This window comes from Sylvia atricapilla, chromosome 6 (assembly GCF_009819655.1).
Source record: "Sylvia atricapilla isolate bSylAtr1 chromosome 6, bSylAtr1.pri, whole genome shotgun sequence".
Classification (NCBI taxonomy): Eukaryota; Metazoa; Chordata; class Aves; order Passeriformes; family Sylviidae; genus Sylvia; species Sylvia atricapilla.
In genome coordinates this window covers 22,049,670-22,067,407 of record NC_089145.1, presented here as the reverse complement: position 1 = coordinate 22,067,407, position 17,738 = coordinate 22,049,670, and the positions used below count along the sequence as shown (strand labels likewise).

Here is a 17,738-nt window from a genome sequence, read left to right as displayed (position 1 = left end):
CTAGGTAGCCAGGAGTATATTTGGCAAAGAGGGGTTTCAGCTTGCTCTGAGATAAGCATGCCAGTAGCCTGTTGCCACAGGCAGCCAAGAACAGCCTCCCTGCTCTTGCAAGAGCCAGTGCAACACCTCTCACTTGGGATGGCGATGACAGGGCTCGTGTGACAGAGCTGCTGAAGGGCTTGTCTAAGTGGCCTGGCTGCTGGAGCACTTACCCCACGGTGAAAGGGGTAAGCACTTGCATTTCAGTCATTCCGTGGCTCTGCTGGGAAGGACCTGGTTACTGGGGCCGTAGGCTGGCACCAGGCCACCACCTCATGATGAAGGCTGGCCATGCTGTCAGTAGCAGTGCAGACTCCTGTCACTGGAGAGCTAGAAACCAGCAGGCTTGGGCCCAGTGCAGTGGGTGCTGGCTGGGCAGGCCCAGAGATGTCCAGGTGCTGGTATCTCAAATGTGTTCCCAGGGCTGAGGCTGCTGGCTAGTGAGCTGCTTGGCCTTGGCATGGCAGTGACAGCCCCCAGGAGACATGGAGGTGCAGTCTGAGGTGGCACAGGGCTCTTCTGCTGATGGCACAGGCTGCTCCTCCTGTGAGGGCAGCTTTTGGAGACAAAGGCTGACAGAATCACCCTAGTGCCTGTCTCCACTTCTAGGTTGCACTGTATCTTGTTTAGGCCTGACTTTGGCAGTTCTGTGGGTGTTCTCTGTGGGGTCTCCCAACACCAGCAGTGTGGCATCAAGGGCCATTATCTCACAGCCCAAGATGGGTACAGGCATGGGGCTGCAGCTCAGGAGGCTGATGGTGAAGTAAATGCCTACTGCAAGGACCAAGAACCAAGGGCTAGAGGGTGGAAATCACAAATTAGCCACAAACCCCTCACTACTTTTCCCCTGCAAGCAGAAGAGCTGCTATGTACAGAGTCTCTCAGAGACTCTCCACAATGCTGAGAGAGGCTCTAGCTGCTGTGGGGTGTTTGGGCACACACCTACTCCAGCCCTATGGGGTTTGAGGGAAGCACAGTAGTCCCTCTCCCAAGGAAGATATGGTCATCTAAGGGATAATCCTGCCCTGCCATGATGCTTTGGAAGTCAGCTTCAGCTGCCTACAAAGCTGAACCAGGCAAAGCAAAGTGGCAGAAAAGTGAGGCACAGGTTTAAGGTGTGATGCTCCCTCCCACAGCTTTTGGCTGGAGGTCATCCCCTCTGGCCAGGCTTGGCTTCCTGGGGAGCATAACTAGCTGCACTGCAGGCAGGAGCAGACATGGAGCCCAGACAGGCTCTGCAGCTCTGACTTTTCCACTCCCTTCTCAAGCTCATGCGACATTAGAGAAGTAGCTGCCGGAGTTCTTGATGCCTGGAGAAGAGCCTATGCCAGCAGCATACATAAGGTGGACCATACTGTCCGTGAAGCAGTGACACTCCATGGCCTGGCCTCTCTCCTGCTCCGCTTCCCTGCCTTGCCTCAGTTTCCAGCCATCTGTACTGGTGTCTGACAATGTCAAAGCTAATTCCCCCTGTGATGCAATGCAACATTTTCCTGTCTAGTCCTCATAACCTTGTCACTTGTTTCTGTGTGCTATTAAGATACTGCACATCCCTGTTTTCCAAAGTGGGAGCCATCCATAAGCCCTGTGCAGAGGCACAGCCAAGAAGAGGTTGCTACAGCTCAGCCACAAACCTGCAAGGATGCACACAGGGTGCTGTGTTCATGTAGGTCCTACACGACACATATATCCCATTTCTTTCTTCTTCTCTTCCATGTCTGGGGCTGCAGAGCCCCAGAAAGAGCTTCTGCTTGAGGCTCTTCCAGCCCATCCAAGTCTGCAGCAGATGTCTGAGACAGTGGCACTAGAAAAACAAGGTAGACACATGTATTCACACAGTACTCCTTCCCCTGGCATAGAAGCACACACAGGCACATCCCAAGCCCATGCCAGCCTGGCCCTGGCTGGCTGCTTATCTCTCTTGGGTTATCAGTATCTGACTCCTGGACTGCTCTCTGGGAGAGGAGGAAGGGATGGGACTGGGAGAAGGCTTCACAGCCAGGGAATATAACCCATCAGCCAGCCCCCTCAGAGCCAGCTTTATGATTGCTGGGACCATTAATGAAATGTTTTTGGCGGTGACCCTGTGATGCGGCGGGGGCTTGAAAGTGAGAGGGAAATGTCAAACTCCACTGTAGCAAAATCACCACCTTGGAAAAAAAAGAAAAGTAAAAAAGCAAAGTAAACCAAGAAGTAATATATCTTGATCCCTCTTCCCCCATAAAACCCTGGGAGGCTGGTGGAAGGAGCGGAAAGACTGAGCTAAGCCTGCAGGAAATTAAACATGAAATGAAAACAAGCTCGAGTTATTCAATTCTCTCATCCCAGGCTCCAATTTCCCATTCCAGGCCACTGATAAAATGGTGTCCAGTTTCAGCACTCAAGGATGAATTCTGGCTCTGTTCTTGCAGTCTGGAAAGCAAAGGGCTGGTGGCCATCTCTGGCAAGAGGGGAGATGGCCTGGCCTTTCAGAGAGGGATGGGGTCCTGAACACAGACAGATGGAGGCTGAGCAGAGAGAGGAGGGTATCAGGGTGAGGGAACAGGAATGGGGAGAATGGATGCTGTGAGGCTGCCAGAAGAGAGCAAAAGCATAAGAGACTTGAACATGGTGGGCAGCTCTTACCTGCATCAGAGCAGTGATGCAGTGAGGGGTGTTGAGCACAGGGCATGAGCACAACCCCACCATGGCCACCAGCCCACCACCACAGGTATAGAGGTCAGCCTCACCCACCACTACCATGGTGTAGGAAAGTGAGGAAAACACCTTTTTCTTTAACTTGGAGGACGGACAAATCAGCGATGAAGCCCCCAGCTATCCAGACAAGATCGGTGGCCTGGGTTCAGTCCCAGCTGAGCCCATTCACCTGAGCCCTGTGCAGCACACGTGAGGCTTGGTTGCAGGGGTAGACTGGCAAGTGCCTACTGGGTGCAAGGGTAGAGGCAGCAAGAGTGAGCAGGAGCCTCCTTGCTGTGTCTCAGGCCACTTCTGGCCTCTCCCCCCCCAACAGCACATCAGCTGTGTGTGCATATGGATTTAGGTACCAGCATATGGCTGAATGTTTATGGAGACATGAAACATTCTCTGTTCCGTAGATTTTTACAGGGCTGATTCGGTACACCAGGACTTATCAAAGCATTGTCTGCAGGAGTCAGATACATAACATTACTGAACACTCCTACTGTAATTGTTAACACTGAAATTCAGCCCACAGTGACTGCTGGCCCCTGCACAAAGTAGTCCATCCTCACCCCAGACAGCATGCTGCACTAGCCACTGCAACCTCCGCTGTCACATTCCCATCCCACAACAGCCGCTCTTGACAAGGAGTGACAGGCAATGAAAGGAAAATGAACTTCTGTTTGTGTTTAGATTTGCTTTTTAAAAGCAGGTGTCTTCTAAGACTGTGGAAATACTGAGGATTAGCTGGGTTTTTTTGCTGACATTTTCACATTATACATTGCCATGCCTGTCTTGTTTTTGCTGGAGCACTGTGGAGGCCTGGAGAAACCCAACTGCAAGATACCAATAAGCCTATTTGGACCAGAGGACAAAGGAGAACTTTAAAAAGCAGTCCAAACCTTGCCACAAGTGCTTCAGAGCTCACTGTCAGCTCTCAGAGTGTCTCTGGTGCCTGTGACACCAACACTTGGACTGAAGACACTCTTCTTCTTCAGCCTAATGCAATGACTTACCGCATCCTCCCAGCCTAGCAGCCACGCGGCGATTTGGGAACTGCCAGTTTAAATCACTTTGCTCTGTTCAATCCAATGCATAAATGTGTTAGAGCAGAGGCCAGGACCTCACTCTGCTCTGTCAAGGCAGCTGTTGTGCTGTCCTGGGAAGAAGAGGGCACAGACCCTGCACTGACAGCTTCGAAGGTCACACTGCAGAGCCTCACGCTGCTGAGGGGGCCTGAGCTCGGCCGCCCTGCTCCAGGTGGGATGCTGAGGCGGGCAAGGCAGCCGGTGCCTTCACCACACAGGGAATGGCCCCGTATGCCTGGCATATGTTCACCCTGGCCCCATGCACAGCCAGCACTCTGCTCCCTACCTGTTCTCCACCCCTCTGTGCACAGCGGGGCCTCCTCCGCCTGAGGAGGAACCGGGTCACCACCGCTAACTTTGAATCTGCAGATCAAAGCGGCATGATCCAGGCCAGCCCTGGGACTGGCCTGCAGCTGGGCTGGAGTGGCTGTGCCAAGAAGAGGTAGAAGAAAAACAGACAGATGCCTGAGGCATCAAACCTGCTCCAGTAGGACGCTCTGCATGTGCAGCATGTGCTCAGCTGGGATAACATTAGGACTTTTCTGCTGATGCTTTTTGCACCTACTGAAAACACAGGGGTTTTGATTTGGGGTAGGGGGTTGATAGCAGGTTGCTGCTTTGGCCAGCATGGGGATGGCCCATGCCAGTGGCAGTGCCATGGCTATGGGGCCGGGCACCAAACCCTATGCTATCCACAGCCCACATGCAGAGCACCCGCCTGGCAGCTGCGTTATCGGCTCCCTGCCCCAAGCAGACCACAGTGCATGGCCAGACCCTCAGCTGCCTACTCATACCACACACCTGGCTGTGAGAGACCAGCACGAGGCTGCCTATGTGGTGGAAGGCAGAAACTGAAGCAAGACAGCCTGAAACAACTCTTCCAGCACAGGCAGGAAGGTCAGCTCAGACCAGAAACCCAAGCTCCTTATCCCTCCCCGTAGCAGCTTCTGGCTGCACTGATTCAGGCTGCAGGTGCCATGGCTCTCCTGCCCCTGCAAAATATGTCCTGCCATCCCACCCTGTGCCAAGCACCTGGCTTGTCCTACTATCCTCCAAAGACATGAGCTTCCTGCCTGGTGTCTGCTTTCCCCAGGTGCCTGGCAAGCAGCGAAGCTGCCCCACGGCCAGGCGTGGGAAGGGCCAAGCTGCCTGTCAGCAACACCCCCTCTGCCCCCCGCACAACGAGTCACCGTGTAAAACTTGAAGCAGAGCTGAGAGGCTCTAGGAGCGCTCCTTTCATGCACTGGCGTGACCTGCACAACCCAGCCCCTGGTGATCGCCCTCATCTCTCAGTGCCTTCAAAGCAGCTCTTGATTGATGTGTTTCCCTGACTCACGAGCTTCAAGAGGCTTTGAAGACACCGGGCCAGGCTCTGATCTCTCTCAGGCTGATGCAAATCAGGAGCAATGGTGCTGACAACAGTGCAATAATCCACAGTGATGTCAAGCCAGTAAAAATAAGAGCAGAAACAGAGTTTTGGTCTGTGCCTTGAAGGGATCTGAGCAGCACTGTGAAGCGAAAAGTAGCAAACCCTGCAAAGAAAACTCAGTGTAAACCAAAGGATGCTATAGAAGGGCACCTGTCCTTTCCTGCAGCTAAGGAGGGAAGGGGTGTTCAGCTTTGTATTTCTTGTTGCGGTTAAGAGAGAGAGTTGGTGAGAAATGCAAGTTGCAGTCAATAGCATCATCATAGCCAGGATTAGTCTTGGGGAAAGCCCCGACACTGCTGTTTTCAGCCTGGCAGCAGCACACATGGATGTATTCACACTCCTTGTCTGAGACTGCCTGACAGCAGGAGAGCTGCAGGCAGGCAGAGCCTGGGTAACACAGATTTAGGGGTGAGATGAAGATGGGCAGGGCAAATCAGGCTGTGGGAGGTGAGAACTGGGAATGTCCCCAGAAAGGCTGTGCACCAGAAGATGGGCATCCCTTTTTGCTGGGAGTGCTCCCTTTCTAGAAGCACAAGCTGGCCCCAGACCTTCAAGAGAAGCAGAGAAGGACTGTCTCCCACATGCAGAACTTGTGTGTGGAGCAGTGCCCGTCTCTGTGCCATACAAAACCACCGGCCTGGTGAGGCCCTGCCCTCTGGTGGGCTCTTCAGGGCTGCCGGGCCACCAGCCACTGCCGGGCTCCCCTTGTTCACAGTCCTGCTGTCGCCTCTCCCCAGGTGTGGTTTCAGAACCGGCGAGCAAAGTGGCGCAAGCGGGAGCGGTTCGGTCAGATGCAGCAGGTCCGGACCCACTTCTCCACCGCCTACGAGCTGCCTTTGCTCACCCGCGCTGAGAACTACGCCCAGGTGAGTGGTCTCTCCCACCTGAGCACAGTGCTTGCTGGACACACTGCCTCTAGCCCAGTCCTTCCCAAGCAGTGCATCACTCCTCAGGTACATCCACCCGCCCTTAGGCAAGGCTGCGAGGACGCCGGGGCGATACTGTCAAGCACTGAAAGGCTGGCAGTTTTTAGTCAGGGATCTGGTTTGGATCACTCATGCCCTGGCCCAGAGCAGTCATCTTTAAAGCAGGTACCAAGCTCAGCACTGTGTGCCACAGAGCGGCACCCTTGGGCATAGGTCACCCTGCTCAGCACATCCCATCACATGTGCTGCTGCCCACTAACTTTCCACTGGTTTGAAAAAGATCCAAAAGGCTAATCCGTGCCTAAAGAATAGCAGATCCCAGGGAGGCTTCCTGTTACCATGTCTGGTTTCCATGCCCCTTGGACATAGTGGTCGGATAAAAGCATTTTTCCCCTGGCAAACTCCCACAGCCGTCTCCCAGTGATGGGCTGTGGTACACACAGCACACTTGGTGACATCTGGGGATGCTTCCCAAGGGAGTTGTAGATTTATGCTCCAAAGGAAAGGAAGGAGCAGCCTTGTTAGGGTACCTGGGTCTGCTTCTGTGTCCTATTGAAACCGTTCCTGCCCTGATCCTGGAAGAAAGTCACAGGGCTGCCTCCCCTCCTTAGCTTCCTGTCTTGGAAAGCCTGTCAGCACAATAGCCTCCTAAACGTTGAGCCAGCCCCAGTTTCACAACACTTCAGATGATGCCAGGCAGACTGGGGTTTGCTAGCTCCAGGGCTAGGCTGGGCCCCAGAAAGCACTCCCTCCATCCTCCACTCCTCTTCCCACCACCCAGAATTTGCTCAAGGGCACAATTCTGTGCGAATGGTGCTCTGAACCTGACTGTCCTCACAGATCTGCTGGAAGTCCTCCCTCCCTGACACCCTGTCTGTCAGCTGCCTCCCCAGCCAGTGCTGCACCACTGCTACCCTGCAGCCAAGCCGAGAGTGTTTGACCTCTCTCCTGCTTGGCATCTCCCATAAACTGAACAAGAAGCCCTTTTGAAACAGCTGAGATACCAAAGTAGCTTTTCAAGCAGAGAACACTCTGAGCAGCCTTTTTAGCATGTCCTTCTCTTGCCTTTGTAACCTACACTGCTCTCTCCCTCCATAATGCCCTCTTCTGCCAGCACAAGAGATCAAAAATTTGAAAAGCGATTTGCAGGAGGTAAGAGATCAGAGAGGGCCCAAGGGCAAGCAGTGGGAAGGGGCAGTGGGATGAAGGGCCTTTTGCACTCTTGCTCCAGCCAGCTGCTCACCTCCTCCCTGCTTTCATCCTGAATGCCCACGGACCCCCTGCTGCAGCACACCTATGCCCACTGCCAAATACCGAGCTCTCCTCTCTTCTTCTCCAATGTCATTTTATGAGTGACACTGCGGGATCCCAGGTGGCCTCTCGAGGTGGCCCTCCAGGGCTCTGCTCTGCAGCAGGCTGGGTGATGCTGCCTCGATGGGCACTGCTGGAGGAGAGGGGCAATGAAGCTGCCTGTGCTGGGGGCTGTGGGCAGTTCAGCTCCTACAGGCATATCTGTGTGGTACAAAATAGCCCTTGCCTAGGCAAAGCTGCCCTGAGCTGGGGAAGGAAGGTGGATGAGCAGCCTCACAGCAGCGCTTTCTGCCTGATCCCTCTGTAATGAGTAGGACCACAGAAACACCATGGATGACACAAAGTTTCCTGTGTTGAGAAATTCGCTTATGGTACAAAAAACGTAAGAGAAGCGTCTGGGAGAGGAACAAATAAACAGATGCTGTGGCAGAGAAGGAGCAGTCCTGCTAGCGGTGACTAATCCTGCTGCACTCCCTGCCCCTGTCCAGGCTGGCACACGGGCTTTGGAGTGGATTGGCTGGCTGCAGCTGAAGGTGCCGCAGCTGGCAGGGGCCAGCAGACCGCATGGTCTCAGTGGCTGCCCCTCCAGGAGGCTGCCCTGCCAGGCCAGGGCTGGACACACTCCACTCCCCACACCACCTACCCAACGTACCCCGCACGGGGCAGCCCTGACGCTTCTTTTCCCACCCCCAGATCCAGAATCCCTCCTGGATCGGCAACAACGGAGCCGCCTCCCCTGTGCCTGCCTGCGTCGTCCCCTGCGAGACGGTGCCCTCCTGCATGTCCCCCCATGCTCACCCCCACGCGGCCGGCGGCGTCTCCGAGTTCCTTGGAGTGTCCGGGCCCGGCAGCCACGTGGGACAGACTCACATGGGCGGCCTCTTCGGCACAGCCGGGATGAGCCCCAGCCTCAATGGCTACGAGCTGAACAGCGAGCCGGACCGCAAGACCTCCAGCATCGCTGCCCTGAGGATGAAAGCAAAGGAGCACAGCGCCGCGATCTCCTGGGCCACATGACAGGGCTGCAGCCCAGCGCCCGCGGGACACGGAGAGAGCACACGGGGACAGCCCAGTCAATCCATCCGCTCGGACTCCAGACAGCAGTTGCCTCCTCGGGGATCTGAATGCAGCACTTTTAGCTACCCTAGGCATATAAAGTACATATGTTAATGTAAGTGGAGTGTTTCCAGCATGAACGTGGCAGCTCCCGGCTTCCTGGGATCAGGCAGGGAGAGAGAGGCTGTGGAGCAGCGCCTCTTCCATCAAGGTCTGAGATGGGATGCATCCCTTCTCACTGTCGCCTCCCCAATAACCTGGGCATTTTTTCTTCCCACTTTTTTCTGACACCAGATCTGCCTTTCCAAAAAGCAAGAGCCCACTGGCCTTTCAGCAGCTTCTCCCATCCCACTACTCACCCACCCACACACTCACACACATATTCTGCCCTGGGCAGGGGACTAGATGGGGACTCTGGCACCAGCAAAGAGACTCTCACGCTGCCAACATCATTTTAGCGGGAGCTACGACTTCCCACAGCTGACTGGGGAACAGGGCTGGGAAGATAACCAAAGCTAGAAAAAGGGCAACATTAGCCCACCTCCTTCTACCCTGCTCCCTCTCCATCTTGTATTCTGAGATGAAGAAGAGTTGTAAAGGCCTGTGAAGGGGTTGCCTCTCTACCCACCATGGTATGGTGTTATCATGCTAAGAGTCTTTGCCAGCCCTCTGGTGACCCAGGTGGAGATATACCCCAGCACACAAAAGCTTCCCAGCATGGCTCAATGCCCCAGGGAGTGCCTGGGCTTTGCTTTCCCTGATCATGGTCTATGTTATGGCTCCCAAGCCTGGTGGTACACGAAAAGATTTCCTCTGTCTTTCACTGGGTCAGGAATTATTAACTTCAATTTAGAGACAGCAGCTCCGGCAGGGAAGCATAACTGCTATGTAAATCTGCAAGTCCCCAAAAAGACTGCTCTAAGAAAGAGCTCAAGTACTAGCACATAGCCACAGTGCCATAAGGCCACTAAATTCCTCATACGCCTCATCCTGGGGTCAGACACGTGCAATGACAGGCCCTCCCTCAGCCCTCCACCCCAGTCCCCTGTTGCACACAATGGCTGTGGGCATCTCTGCACCAGGGACAACAAAGAGAACCGGCTAGGAAGGGGCTCAAGGGAGGACAAGGTGACGTTGCCCTATCTCTAGCCACCTCAGATCCTCTTCACTTTGCAGAGCAGGTAGAAGAGACCAAAACTTCTCTGGTTTGTGTGAACCAACATGCCTCTCTGCTTTTCCCTCCCAGTGCTTTTACCTACAGAAAGCTGTAAAGTAAGACCTCCTTTGCAAGGCTAAACATTTTACAAGGTTTTTCAACGACCATAGTGCATGGAATAATTTTGGAACATCCTTTTACCCCACTGAAATATCACCAAGGAGAAGCTGAAAGTCAGCTGCGCACTACCACACACCGAGTGTGGCTCTGCAAGCTGGGCTTGAGCTGGGGTAGCCATCTCCGAGATTCGCAAGGGAATTATAGGATACTTCTCCCATAAAAACTGGTTTGTCACCTTGCCCTGTTTTCTCATGCTCAGTGTTAAGGCATCTTGTAGTTTAAGGTCCAGGAATATCTAGTGGTCTTGGAAAAAGTTATAAATAAGCTACAACCAAATGTTAGGCTTCAGGTTAATGAGCCATACCAGTATTTCCATAGTGCCTAGACTGTCAATACACTACCTTAATGATAGACTATTGCTAGGTCAAAAGTAATATATTTACGGGAATAAGGAAAACACCAGTAGTACTGTTTCTTTTCTCTCCTCAGAAATGCTAAGAGGTGCCTTCTCTGCTACACACAGAGAGCCAGCAGGCATTTCACCACACTGTCTGCATAACCAGGGCCTCTCCCATCACAAGCCGCCAGGGTTTACAGCCCAGCCTAAACACTCAGCTGAGGCCTTGGGCATGGTGGCTGAAAGTGATGCTGATCACTGAACCAGGCAGGATCATGCTGACCAGTTGGAAGTGTATACATCCCCACTGAGTACCCTAGAAGCCACTGAGCTTCCCAACCACCAAGGGACTGGTGGCAGGAGGCAATTTGTCCGTCAGATTTGTGCAGGCAGCTGAGCACAGCATTGAGAGCCTTTTCCCAGGTACACTGGGGATCTTGATACTTCCCACTATCAGCAGGCAATCAGTGGGGGGCTGCTGCCTGAACAGTCCAGTACCACTGCTGACAAGGCAAATTGGCAACAAGCAGAGCTAAGGAGAGGGCAGTGGGGCAGGCAGGCAGATGGGGACAGGTCTTGCTCAGCCTGCAAGGTCTGAAGGCAGCTCCAGTGGAGGGCTGTATCTATTCAAGAGCTTAGCTGCATTCCCTACTGAAGTTAAAGCGTAGCTTTTCCTCACAGACTTCCACAGGGCCAGTATTTCATCTGAGCTATTTAACAGCCCAGAGGATTAAGTGCTGTATCCCTGTCTTGTTAGAGAGAGAGGAGAGTCTTCTGGCAGCAGACTTGGCATTTAGAGAAGCTTGGCCCCCACTTTCTCTCACCTTAAAATTCATGTGGAAAGCACATGTTGGACTCAGTCTAATTTAAACACCACTGCGCGTGCCCAGCCCTCAGCCTTCCTGAAAACACCATGAGGCAAGGGGAGAGTTGTTCCCTGGACCCCCTTCTGCAGGGCTCCCCTCCCACCTCCAGCTGCACACAGCCCCACTGCTCACTGGGCTCTGCTTCACCTCTCCATGTGCTGCTGCTATTCCAGCACAGCCCCTTGCACCCACACTTCTGGGTAATGCTGGAAGGGGTGTCCCTCCCAAATCTTCAAATGCAGTTGTTCTGGTAGTTTTAAGCTACATGCATCTGTACTTACACACATTTTAAAAACTAATTTAAAAGGGTTTTTTAAACTAGCTGTTAAATTAACATGAAAAACTGTATAAATATATATATATACACACACATATATATATATATATATGTATCTTAACCTAGCCAGCCTGCAGCTACTGCATTTCTTAAGGGTCACAGGGTCAGTGTTGTTCTTGCAATCTCACGTTACCATGATGATACCTTTTTTAATTGTTGTTATTGTTGTTATTTTAATACCTTTCAATTCTATTTATGACTTTCTTCTCTATTTATTTCTTATTTAGTATTTTACTCCTGTCTATTCTTTGAATCACAGTTCCCTGGCTTGGACTTACCTTCAAAGCTGCAAGCTTTGTCCCCACCCACCACCAAAATATCTCAGAAGTGTCAGCCATCCCAATACCTGCCATGCCCATGGTGGCATCTTCTGTGGGTGTAGCCCAGCTAACTGGGCTCACCCAGATGCTCCCTCTGGCCTCACAGAGGTAGCAAAATGCTTCTCCCAAGCAATCCTGGCCCTGGCTATGCAGCAGGTATCCTACAAGGTGGCTGCCTTATGTTGCCCATGGTTGGGAACCCCAGAGATGTCCCAGATCTCTGAGACCAGGACGCAAATAGCAAAAGCAGCATGGGGTCCTGGCACTGGCTTAAAAGTGGCTGGGTACCACTTGCTACCAAGTACTCAGAGGCACTTCTTGCCTCCAAGCAGTAGTTAGTGCTTTGGTAGCACTTGCAAACCAGTGGGGAACTAGGCTTGGGCTTGCTAGGCACTGTGGAGTCCAGACTCTAAGGGCTGCTGTGCCTCAACAAGCTCCTGGAGAGGGGCCAGGTCAGCCCCCTGGGACATCACCTACTGCCAGCAGTGCCACCCACCTGCACTCCCCTCAGGCTCTCCTGCCAGGCCCTGGCTGCCTCCTCCAGGATATGCTTCCCAGTTCATGTCCCACTGCCCCAGCACCTGCCTGGGTGGAGCCTACAGGGAGGAATACCAAGAGAGCAAAATAAAAATGGAACCATCCTCCCTCTCCTGTAAAGACTGTGGCAGGGTGTGAGCGAGCATCCAGCCCTGCTGGAAGGTGTATTCCTGTCAGGTGACTGTCCTTGCTGGACCACGCCTGGCCTGAGCCATCAGCACGGGCAGGGTGTTAGGGAAAGGCCACACACAGTGACAGTGTGTCACATGTGAGGTCACAGAGCTGCAGCACACATGGCTTCACCTGCCCCACCAGCCCAGGGGACGCATCACCAGTCCGGGCCAGGAGTACGCCGTGTGCTGCCAGCAGGGCTGCCCGCTGCCTTCCTCCTGCCATGGAGGTGTTTTAGGGTGGAGAGGCGTGTTCCCCTGATTCTCAGAGTACATTCAGACTGGGCAGCACATTGTAAAACACTCTCCAAACAAACTAAGGCAAAAAGGTAGTTTCTTGGAAGAAGATTGAAAAATAATCAAGCAGAGGCAGAGCCCCGTGTTTATTTTGCTGTTCTGACTGACACAGCAAAAAGCAAACAGACGGAGGGAGAAATTAAACCCAAATGGGAAGGGGGTCGAATCGGATGGAAAGTCATTCAGCCCTTTGCAGTTTCCCGAAGGGAGCTGGGAGGAGGCGAGGGAGCAGCCTTACACCCTCTTAACTCTTTGCTGGTAACATGGTTCTCCACTCCCCCCACATAGCTAGGTAGGTAGGTAGAGCTAGGACTTTTATACTACTGATTTTGAAGGACAGTTTTCAATGTATAATAATATATCAGTTTAGGTGTGCAGTGCTTGAAAGAGAGACTGGGAGAAAGAAAGAAAACAAACCTCAATCAATACTATCAGTTTTTTGTTGTAAAATATTGTAACCTTGTATAAATGCTACCTTTTTTTTTTTTTTTTTTTTTTTTTCTTCTCTTTAGCTTAAGGGCCTGGGGTAGAACATATAAAAAATAAATAAGTTTTAAAAAGGTTCAGGAAAAAAGGAATAAAAAAATCATTTAAAATGTTGCCACATGAGGTTTGTGCCATGAAATGTTATTGCCTATGCAACCATGTATTACCAGTTCATTACAGTGGAATATTAAAAAAGAACAAACAGTCTTGCAGCTTGATTATTTTTAAATTTTTGAAGTAAGTTATTGCACTTGCAGCTTTTTTTTTTTTTTTTTTTTTTTTTTTTTTTTTTTTTTTTTTTTTGAGGTGAAAGGCTGGAATTTCCAGTCACCAATTTTTTTTCTTTTTATTATTTTTTCAGATTTTGAAAGGAGTGGCATCACTGGGAAGGTCCCTGCTTCCCAGCCACCCTGGCTAAGGGGGCACAAACGCTGTTGTTGTTTTGGTTTGCAATAAACTCCTTCTCTTCTCTCCTCTCAACTGCAATCCGGCTGGTTTGTTCCTGACTTATGACAGATGAAATGCGATCAGAGGGGCCTCCAAAATCTCACGTTAATTGAAGCTGGCAAAAAATACTAACAGTGCCCTTTTGAACTGCTGACGCAGTCCAGAATGGATTAGCCGGGGGTAGATTAACAACAGGTGGCAGCTCACGGGCCGCTGCCTCGGCCCGTCCGAAGCGATGTGCGCGGGCCGGCAGCCGGGCACAGAGCGCCCTGCCCGCCCCGGGAGCGGGGCTCGCCGCCTCCGGGAGCGCCCGGCACCGCGGGCACCGGCCACAGGGCACGGAGCGGCATGCTCTGCTCCGCTCACTGCTTCCAGCAGAGCCTGAGCCTCACAGGGCACGGAGCGGCATGCTCTGCTCCGCTCACTGCCTCCAGCAGAGCCTGAGCCTCACAGGGCTCCCGCAGCTCTCCCAGCCCTCCTCGAGCGCACGGCAATGGGGCAGCCGGGAATCACGGCCGACACGGGGAGGAGCTGACTTGGCAACAAGAGGCCGCAGAACTGGGGACCCTCGGCTCCCCCTGCTGCGGCACCACCCCTTTTAACACAGCACAGTGATGCTCGGCGCACCAAGCACAAGGTCTCTTGGAGTCCTAGGAAAAGACATCTGGGGCTGGCAGTGTTTCCCATATTCCCACAGGCCATCCCACTCCCACGACTCCTAGCTGCTCTTTAGCAGAGCCATCCAAGCCTCCCCCAAGCCTCCCCTCCTCTGTGGCTCTGCAGGGTTTCCCAGAGGTGCCTGCCTGCAGCCAGAAGCTGCTCAGTGGGCTGCGGGCCCCTCTGAGTTTCACTTGTCCCCACACAAAGGAAAGGGTTTTCCTGGGTCCCACCAGTTCACAGGGCAAAGCTCTTGTCCCACTGCAGGGAAATCTGGGTTTTGTGAGGGCCCTTTCTGTTTCTTGCACTCCATCAATAAATTCAGCTGCAAACCTGTTTCCTTCGGACTGCACAGACCCACAAGCACTGGGACCAGCAGGAGCTCAGGTCCCTGTACCCAGATGCTGGGTGGACTGAAAAGGGCTTTTCTTGTTCAGGCAAGCTGTTCAGCTTTGCCTGAACAAGAAAATGAAATGTGCCCAGCAGCTGCCAGCAACACACCAAGACCCACAGAGCCTCTCTGGCCTTTCCATCAGTTGTCTGGGAGCATCAGCTTCCTTCAGATGGTGCATGGCTGTTTTCTATCTAACAAAGAAATGGATAATGCAGGTGCTGTTGCAAGCTTATCCATTCCTCTCACTTGTAGGAGAAAAATTCCTTCCCTCCTCAAGCACTCAAAGCCAGATTCTCCAGATGTTGGCAGAGTTCAGAGTGTTGAGAGCCTAAAGCCAGTTTCAGTAACATCCTGCTTGTATGGGTTTACATCAGAAATTGCTCCTGGCTTAAATGATGCCAAAGAACTAAAAAATCTTTCTCTAAACTAGATAGTGGCAGAACCCACATTAGAAATGTGCATCTTCTTCTTGAAGCTGAATTTTCTTAGTGGAGTTACAGGAGTTATTTAAAACACATGGAAAAATTTCTCTCTGGGAGATGTGGCTACAGCTCCTAGGTTAACGCGTTCCTTCTCTGCTGGAGAATAAGACTTTGAGGCAGGGCAAAGTTCGGGCAGTTTAAATGAAAAACAATTTTTTATTCCTGTAAACTAAACAGATTTGCCTTTTTTTCTTCCTCTTTTTAAAAGCAGGTTATTAACCTTTAAGCAGATGGATGTTCAATAATCTTTTCATTGGCAAAGAAGGTAACAGTCATGCAAGGTGCATCTACTTATGGCCAGCTGGAGCCCACATGTAAAGGTGTTGCATTTAATCTGAGACAAACAAGTGTTTATTATTTGTGAAAGGATCTTCCACTTTCTCTTGCTTTACAGTTCATAACTTACTCACAAGGCAAAGACAGATGCTCTGAGTTAGCAATCTGCTCCTTTTGCTGTAGCCTTGCTGAATTCCTGGATCTCATTTTACGGTCCTTTCTCCTTCAAACCTTTTCCCCTCCCTGTTTGTATGAAGTGCAGCAAAGCAGTTATTGTTCTCATCAGTCCTCAGCCGAGGTACCCGGCACTAACTGTGCCCAGCACCCACCTGAGACCTGGCCCTCACCTCCAAAGACAAGTTTCACAAAAGAAGGACCTGTAAGTTTCCAACCAGCTAGCCTAGCAGGTGACAAACAGTGGTTTTCTTGAGTGTATGGCATATATTCACAAGGACATATGGGAGGGAACACAGCCTGTGGCTTGAAAAGCTCAAGTATCTTTCCAAGGCACTATGGGCTTATCTCCTGGATGAGCAGGAGACAGTCACACTGGACAGCTGGATATCCATAAGTGGCACTTTGTTCATTTAGTCCCAAGCTTTTAGTTTTACAGGTTCCCATTACTGCACAGAATGGAGGGGAGGGGCTAGAAGAGATAAGCTTCATCCTTAAAAGCACAGGATGCAACAGAAACCACACCACATAATGACACATGAAAAACCTCATGTGGGTCTGCATATCCCAAGTTCTTCATGCCTTCATTGCCCAAATGGTCCAGCTTTGACCTTTGTCCAGCCTCCCTCAACTGAAATTTAGGTTAAAAATCTAACAGATGTAACTTAAAAATTAGGCTGGTATTTTCCTCTCACAACATACCCCCTGCACAGTCTGGTACTGAGCACTAACACAAAAGTTTATAGACCTAAGAAAATTATAACCAAGTTGCACTGATCTCAGTCCATGGTCACTACAGATTTGTCATGCTTGTCTGGAGCAGGAGCACTTCCTGTTTATGCAAGTAAACAGGCATTTAGCATGACTAAAGGAAATTTGAAGGACAATTACTGGATCCTTTTCCAGACAAATGAAGACAGCAAACAGGCAACCTTGCAGGAAGAACCTTTGAGCAGCACTGTTTTCAGTCGGAAAACTCCCCTCGTGCTGCTAGCTCCAAGCCAGTCCACGTAATTGCCTCAATTGTCCCTGTTATCCTTTAATGGGAAACATAACTCACTTTCAAAGCAACCACAAGAAGCTGCAGACAGGGGAATCCTGAAGATCAGCAGAGGTGGGACTGCATTACAGCCATTTCCATCAGGCTGAAATTACACAGAGTGCACCAGGAATGTCTCTAAATGGCTTCAAGCCAGGGCCCGCTGAAGCCTGCTGATTCTTAAAGTCAAGGCTAACAGTCCTTTGCCTTGGTAGTGAGGAACCCAGAACTCCAAGCCAACAGCAATTCAGATAAAAGTGTAGCTGTTCTGCTAATCCCAGGTTTGGGATAGTGGTGTTCAATCCTGTTTTTACCCCCACATCTCCAAAGGGTATGTGATCACCTCTCTCTGTTTCCTTTGCTGCAGCTACAAAAAGAGGCTGATCTTACCCATGCAGGAGGACCATGAAGCTCAATTTCTTGCACTTAGATACAGCAGTGGCAGACATAAAAAGAGCTTACACTGTCCTATAGGCACTCTCTACAGCATGAAATACAACTATGACTTAATTCTACCCGAATTTTCTGCAAAGCAAATGCTATCTCTGTCATATGCCAATGTTAGCAAGAGGTTTGAAGTGACCACTTGCTCATGGGATAACTTGCAGATCCTACAGAGTATTGTGTTTGGCATTTTCTAGCAGGTTTTGACAGAAATTAGTATTTTCAGCCTAAAAATTGAAATGAAAAGGCAGTATAGGTGGAATACTTGTCAGGATTTGCTCTGCTCTTCTCAGCTCTTCAGAATCAGACTGAAGTTAGCAACTGGACCAACTGGAATTGGAAAATTGCTCCTTTTCTAGCATAGATTTAATCAAACATAAGTTTGCAGAATTTTTTTCATTATTTAAGTACACAGATGAGACTATCCATGACTACAACAACTACACATAGCTTACATTTTAGTTTACAAAAGAACATGTTTTACAGCAGTCATAGTAAAATTTAAGTAGGCAAATCTTCAAAGAGAAAAATGAAAAAATTCATACTCACTCTGTCTGATCCCATTTTCTCATCAGCACCATCGATTTTAGTTTTTCTTCCATGTGTCACGC

At 51.0% G+C, this 17,738-nt stretch overlaps 1 protein-coding gene across 1 annotated transcript in view; it reads left to right on the top strand.

The window, feature by feature from the left end:
- ALX4 (ALX homeobox 4) overlaps window positions 1–12,619 on the top strand; it is a 43,012-nt gene extending 30,393 nt beyond the window's left edge. Inside the window, exons 3-4 of the mRNA XM_066321062.1 lie at window positions 5,973–6,101; window positions 8,166–12,619. Of these exons, the coding sequence (XP_066177159.1) occupies window positions 5,973–6,101; window positions 8,166–8,489 (453 nt within the window). The 3' untranslated portion in view covers window positions 8,490–12,619. The remainder of the gene's footprint in view (window positions 1–5,972; window positions 6,102–8,165) is intronic.
- Window positions 12,620–17,738: the final 5,119 nt, after the last annotated feature.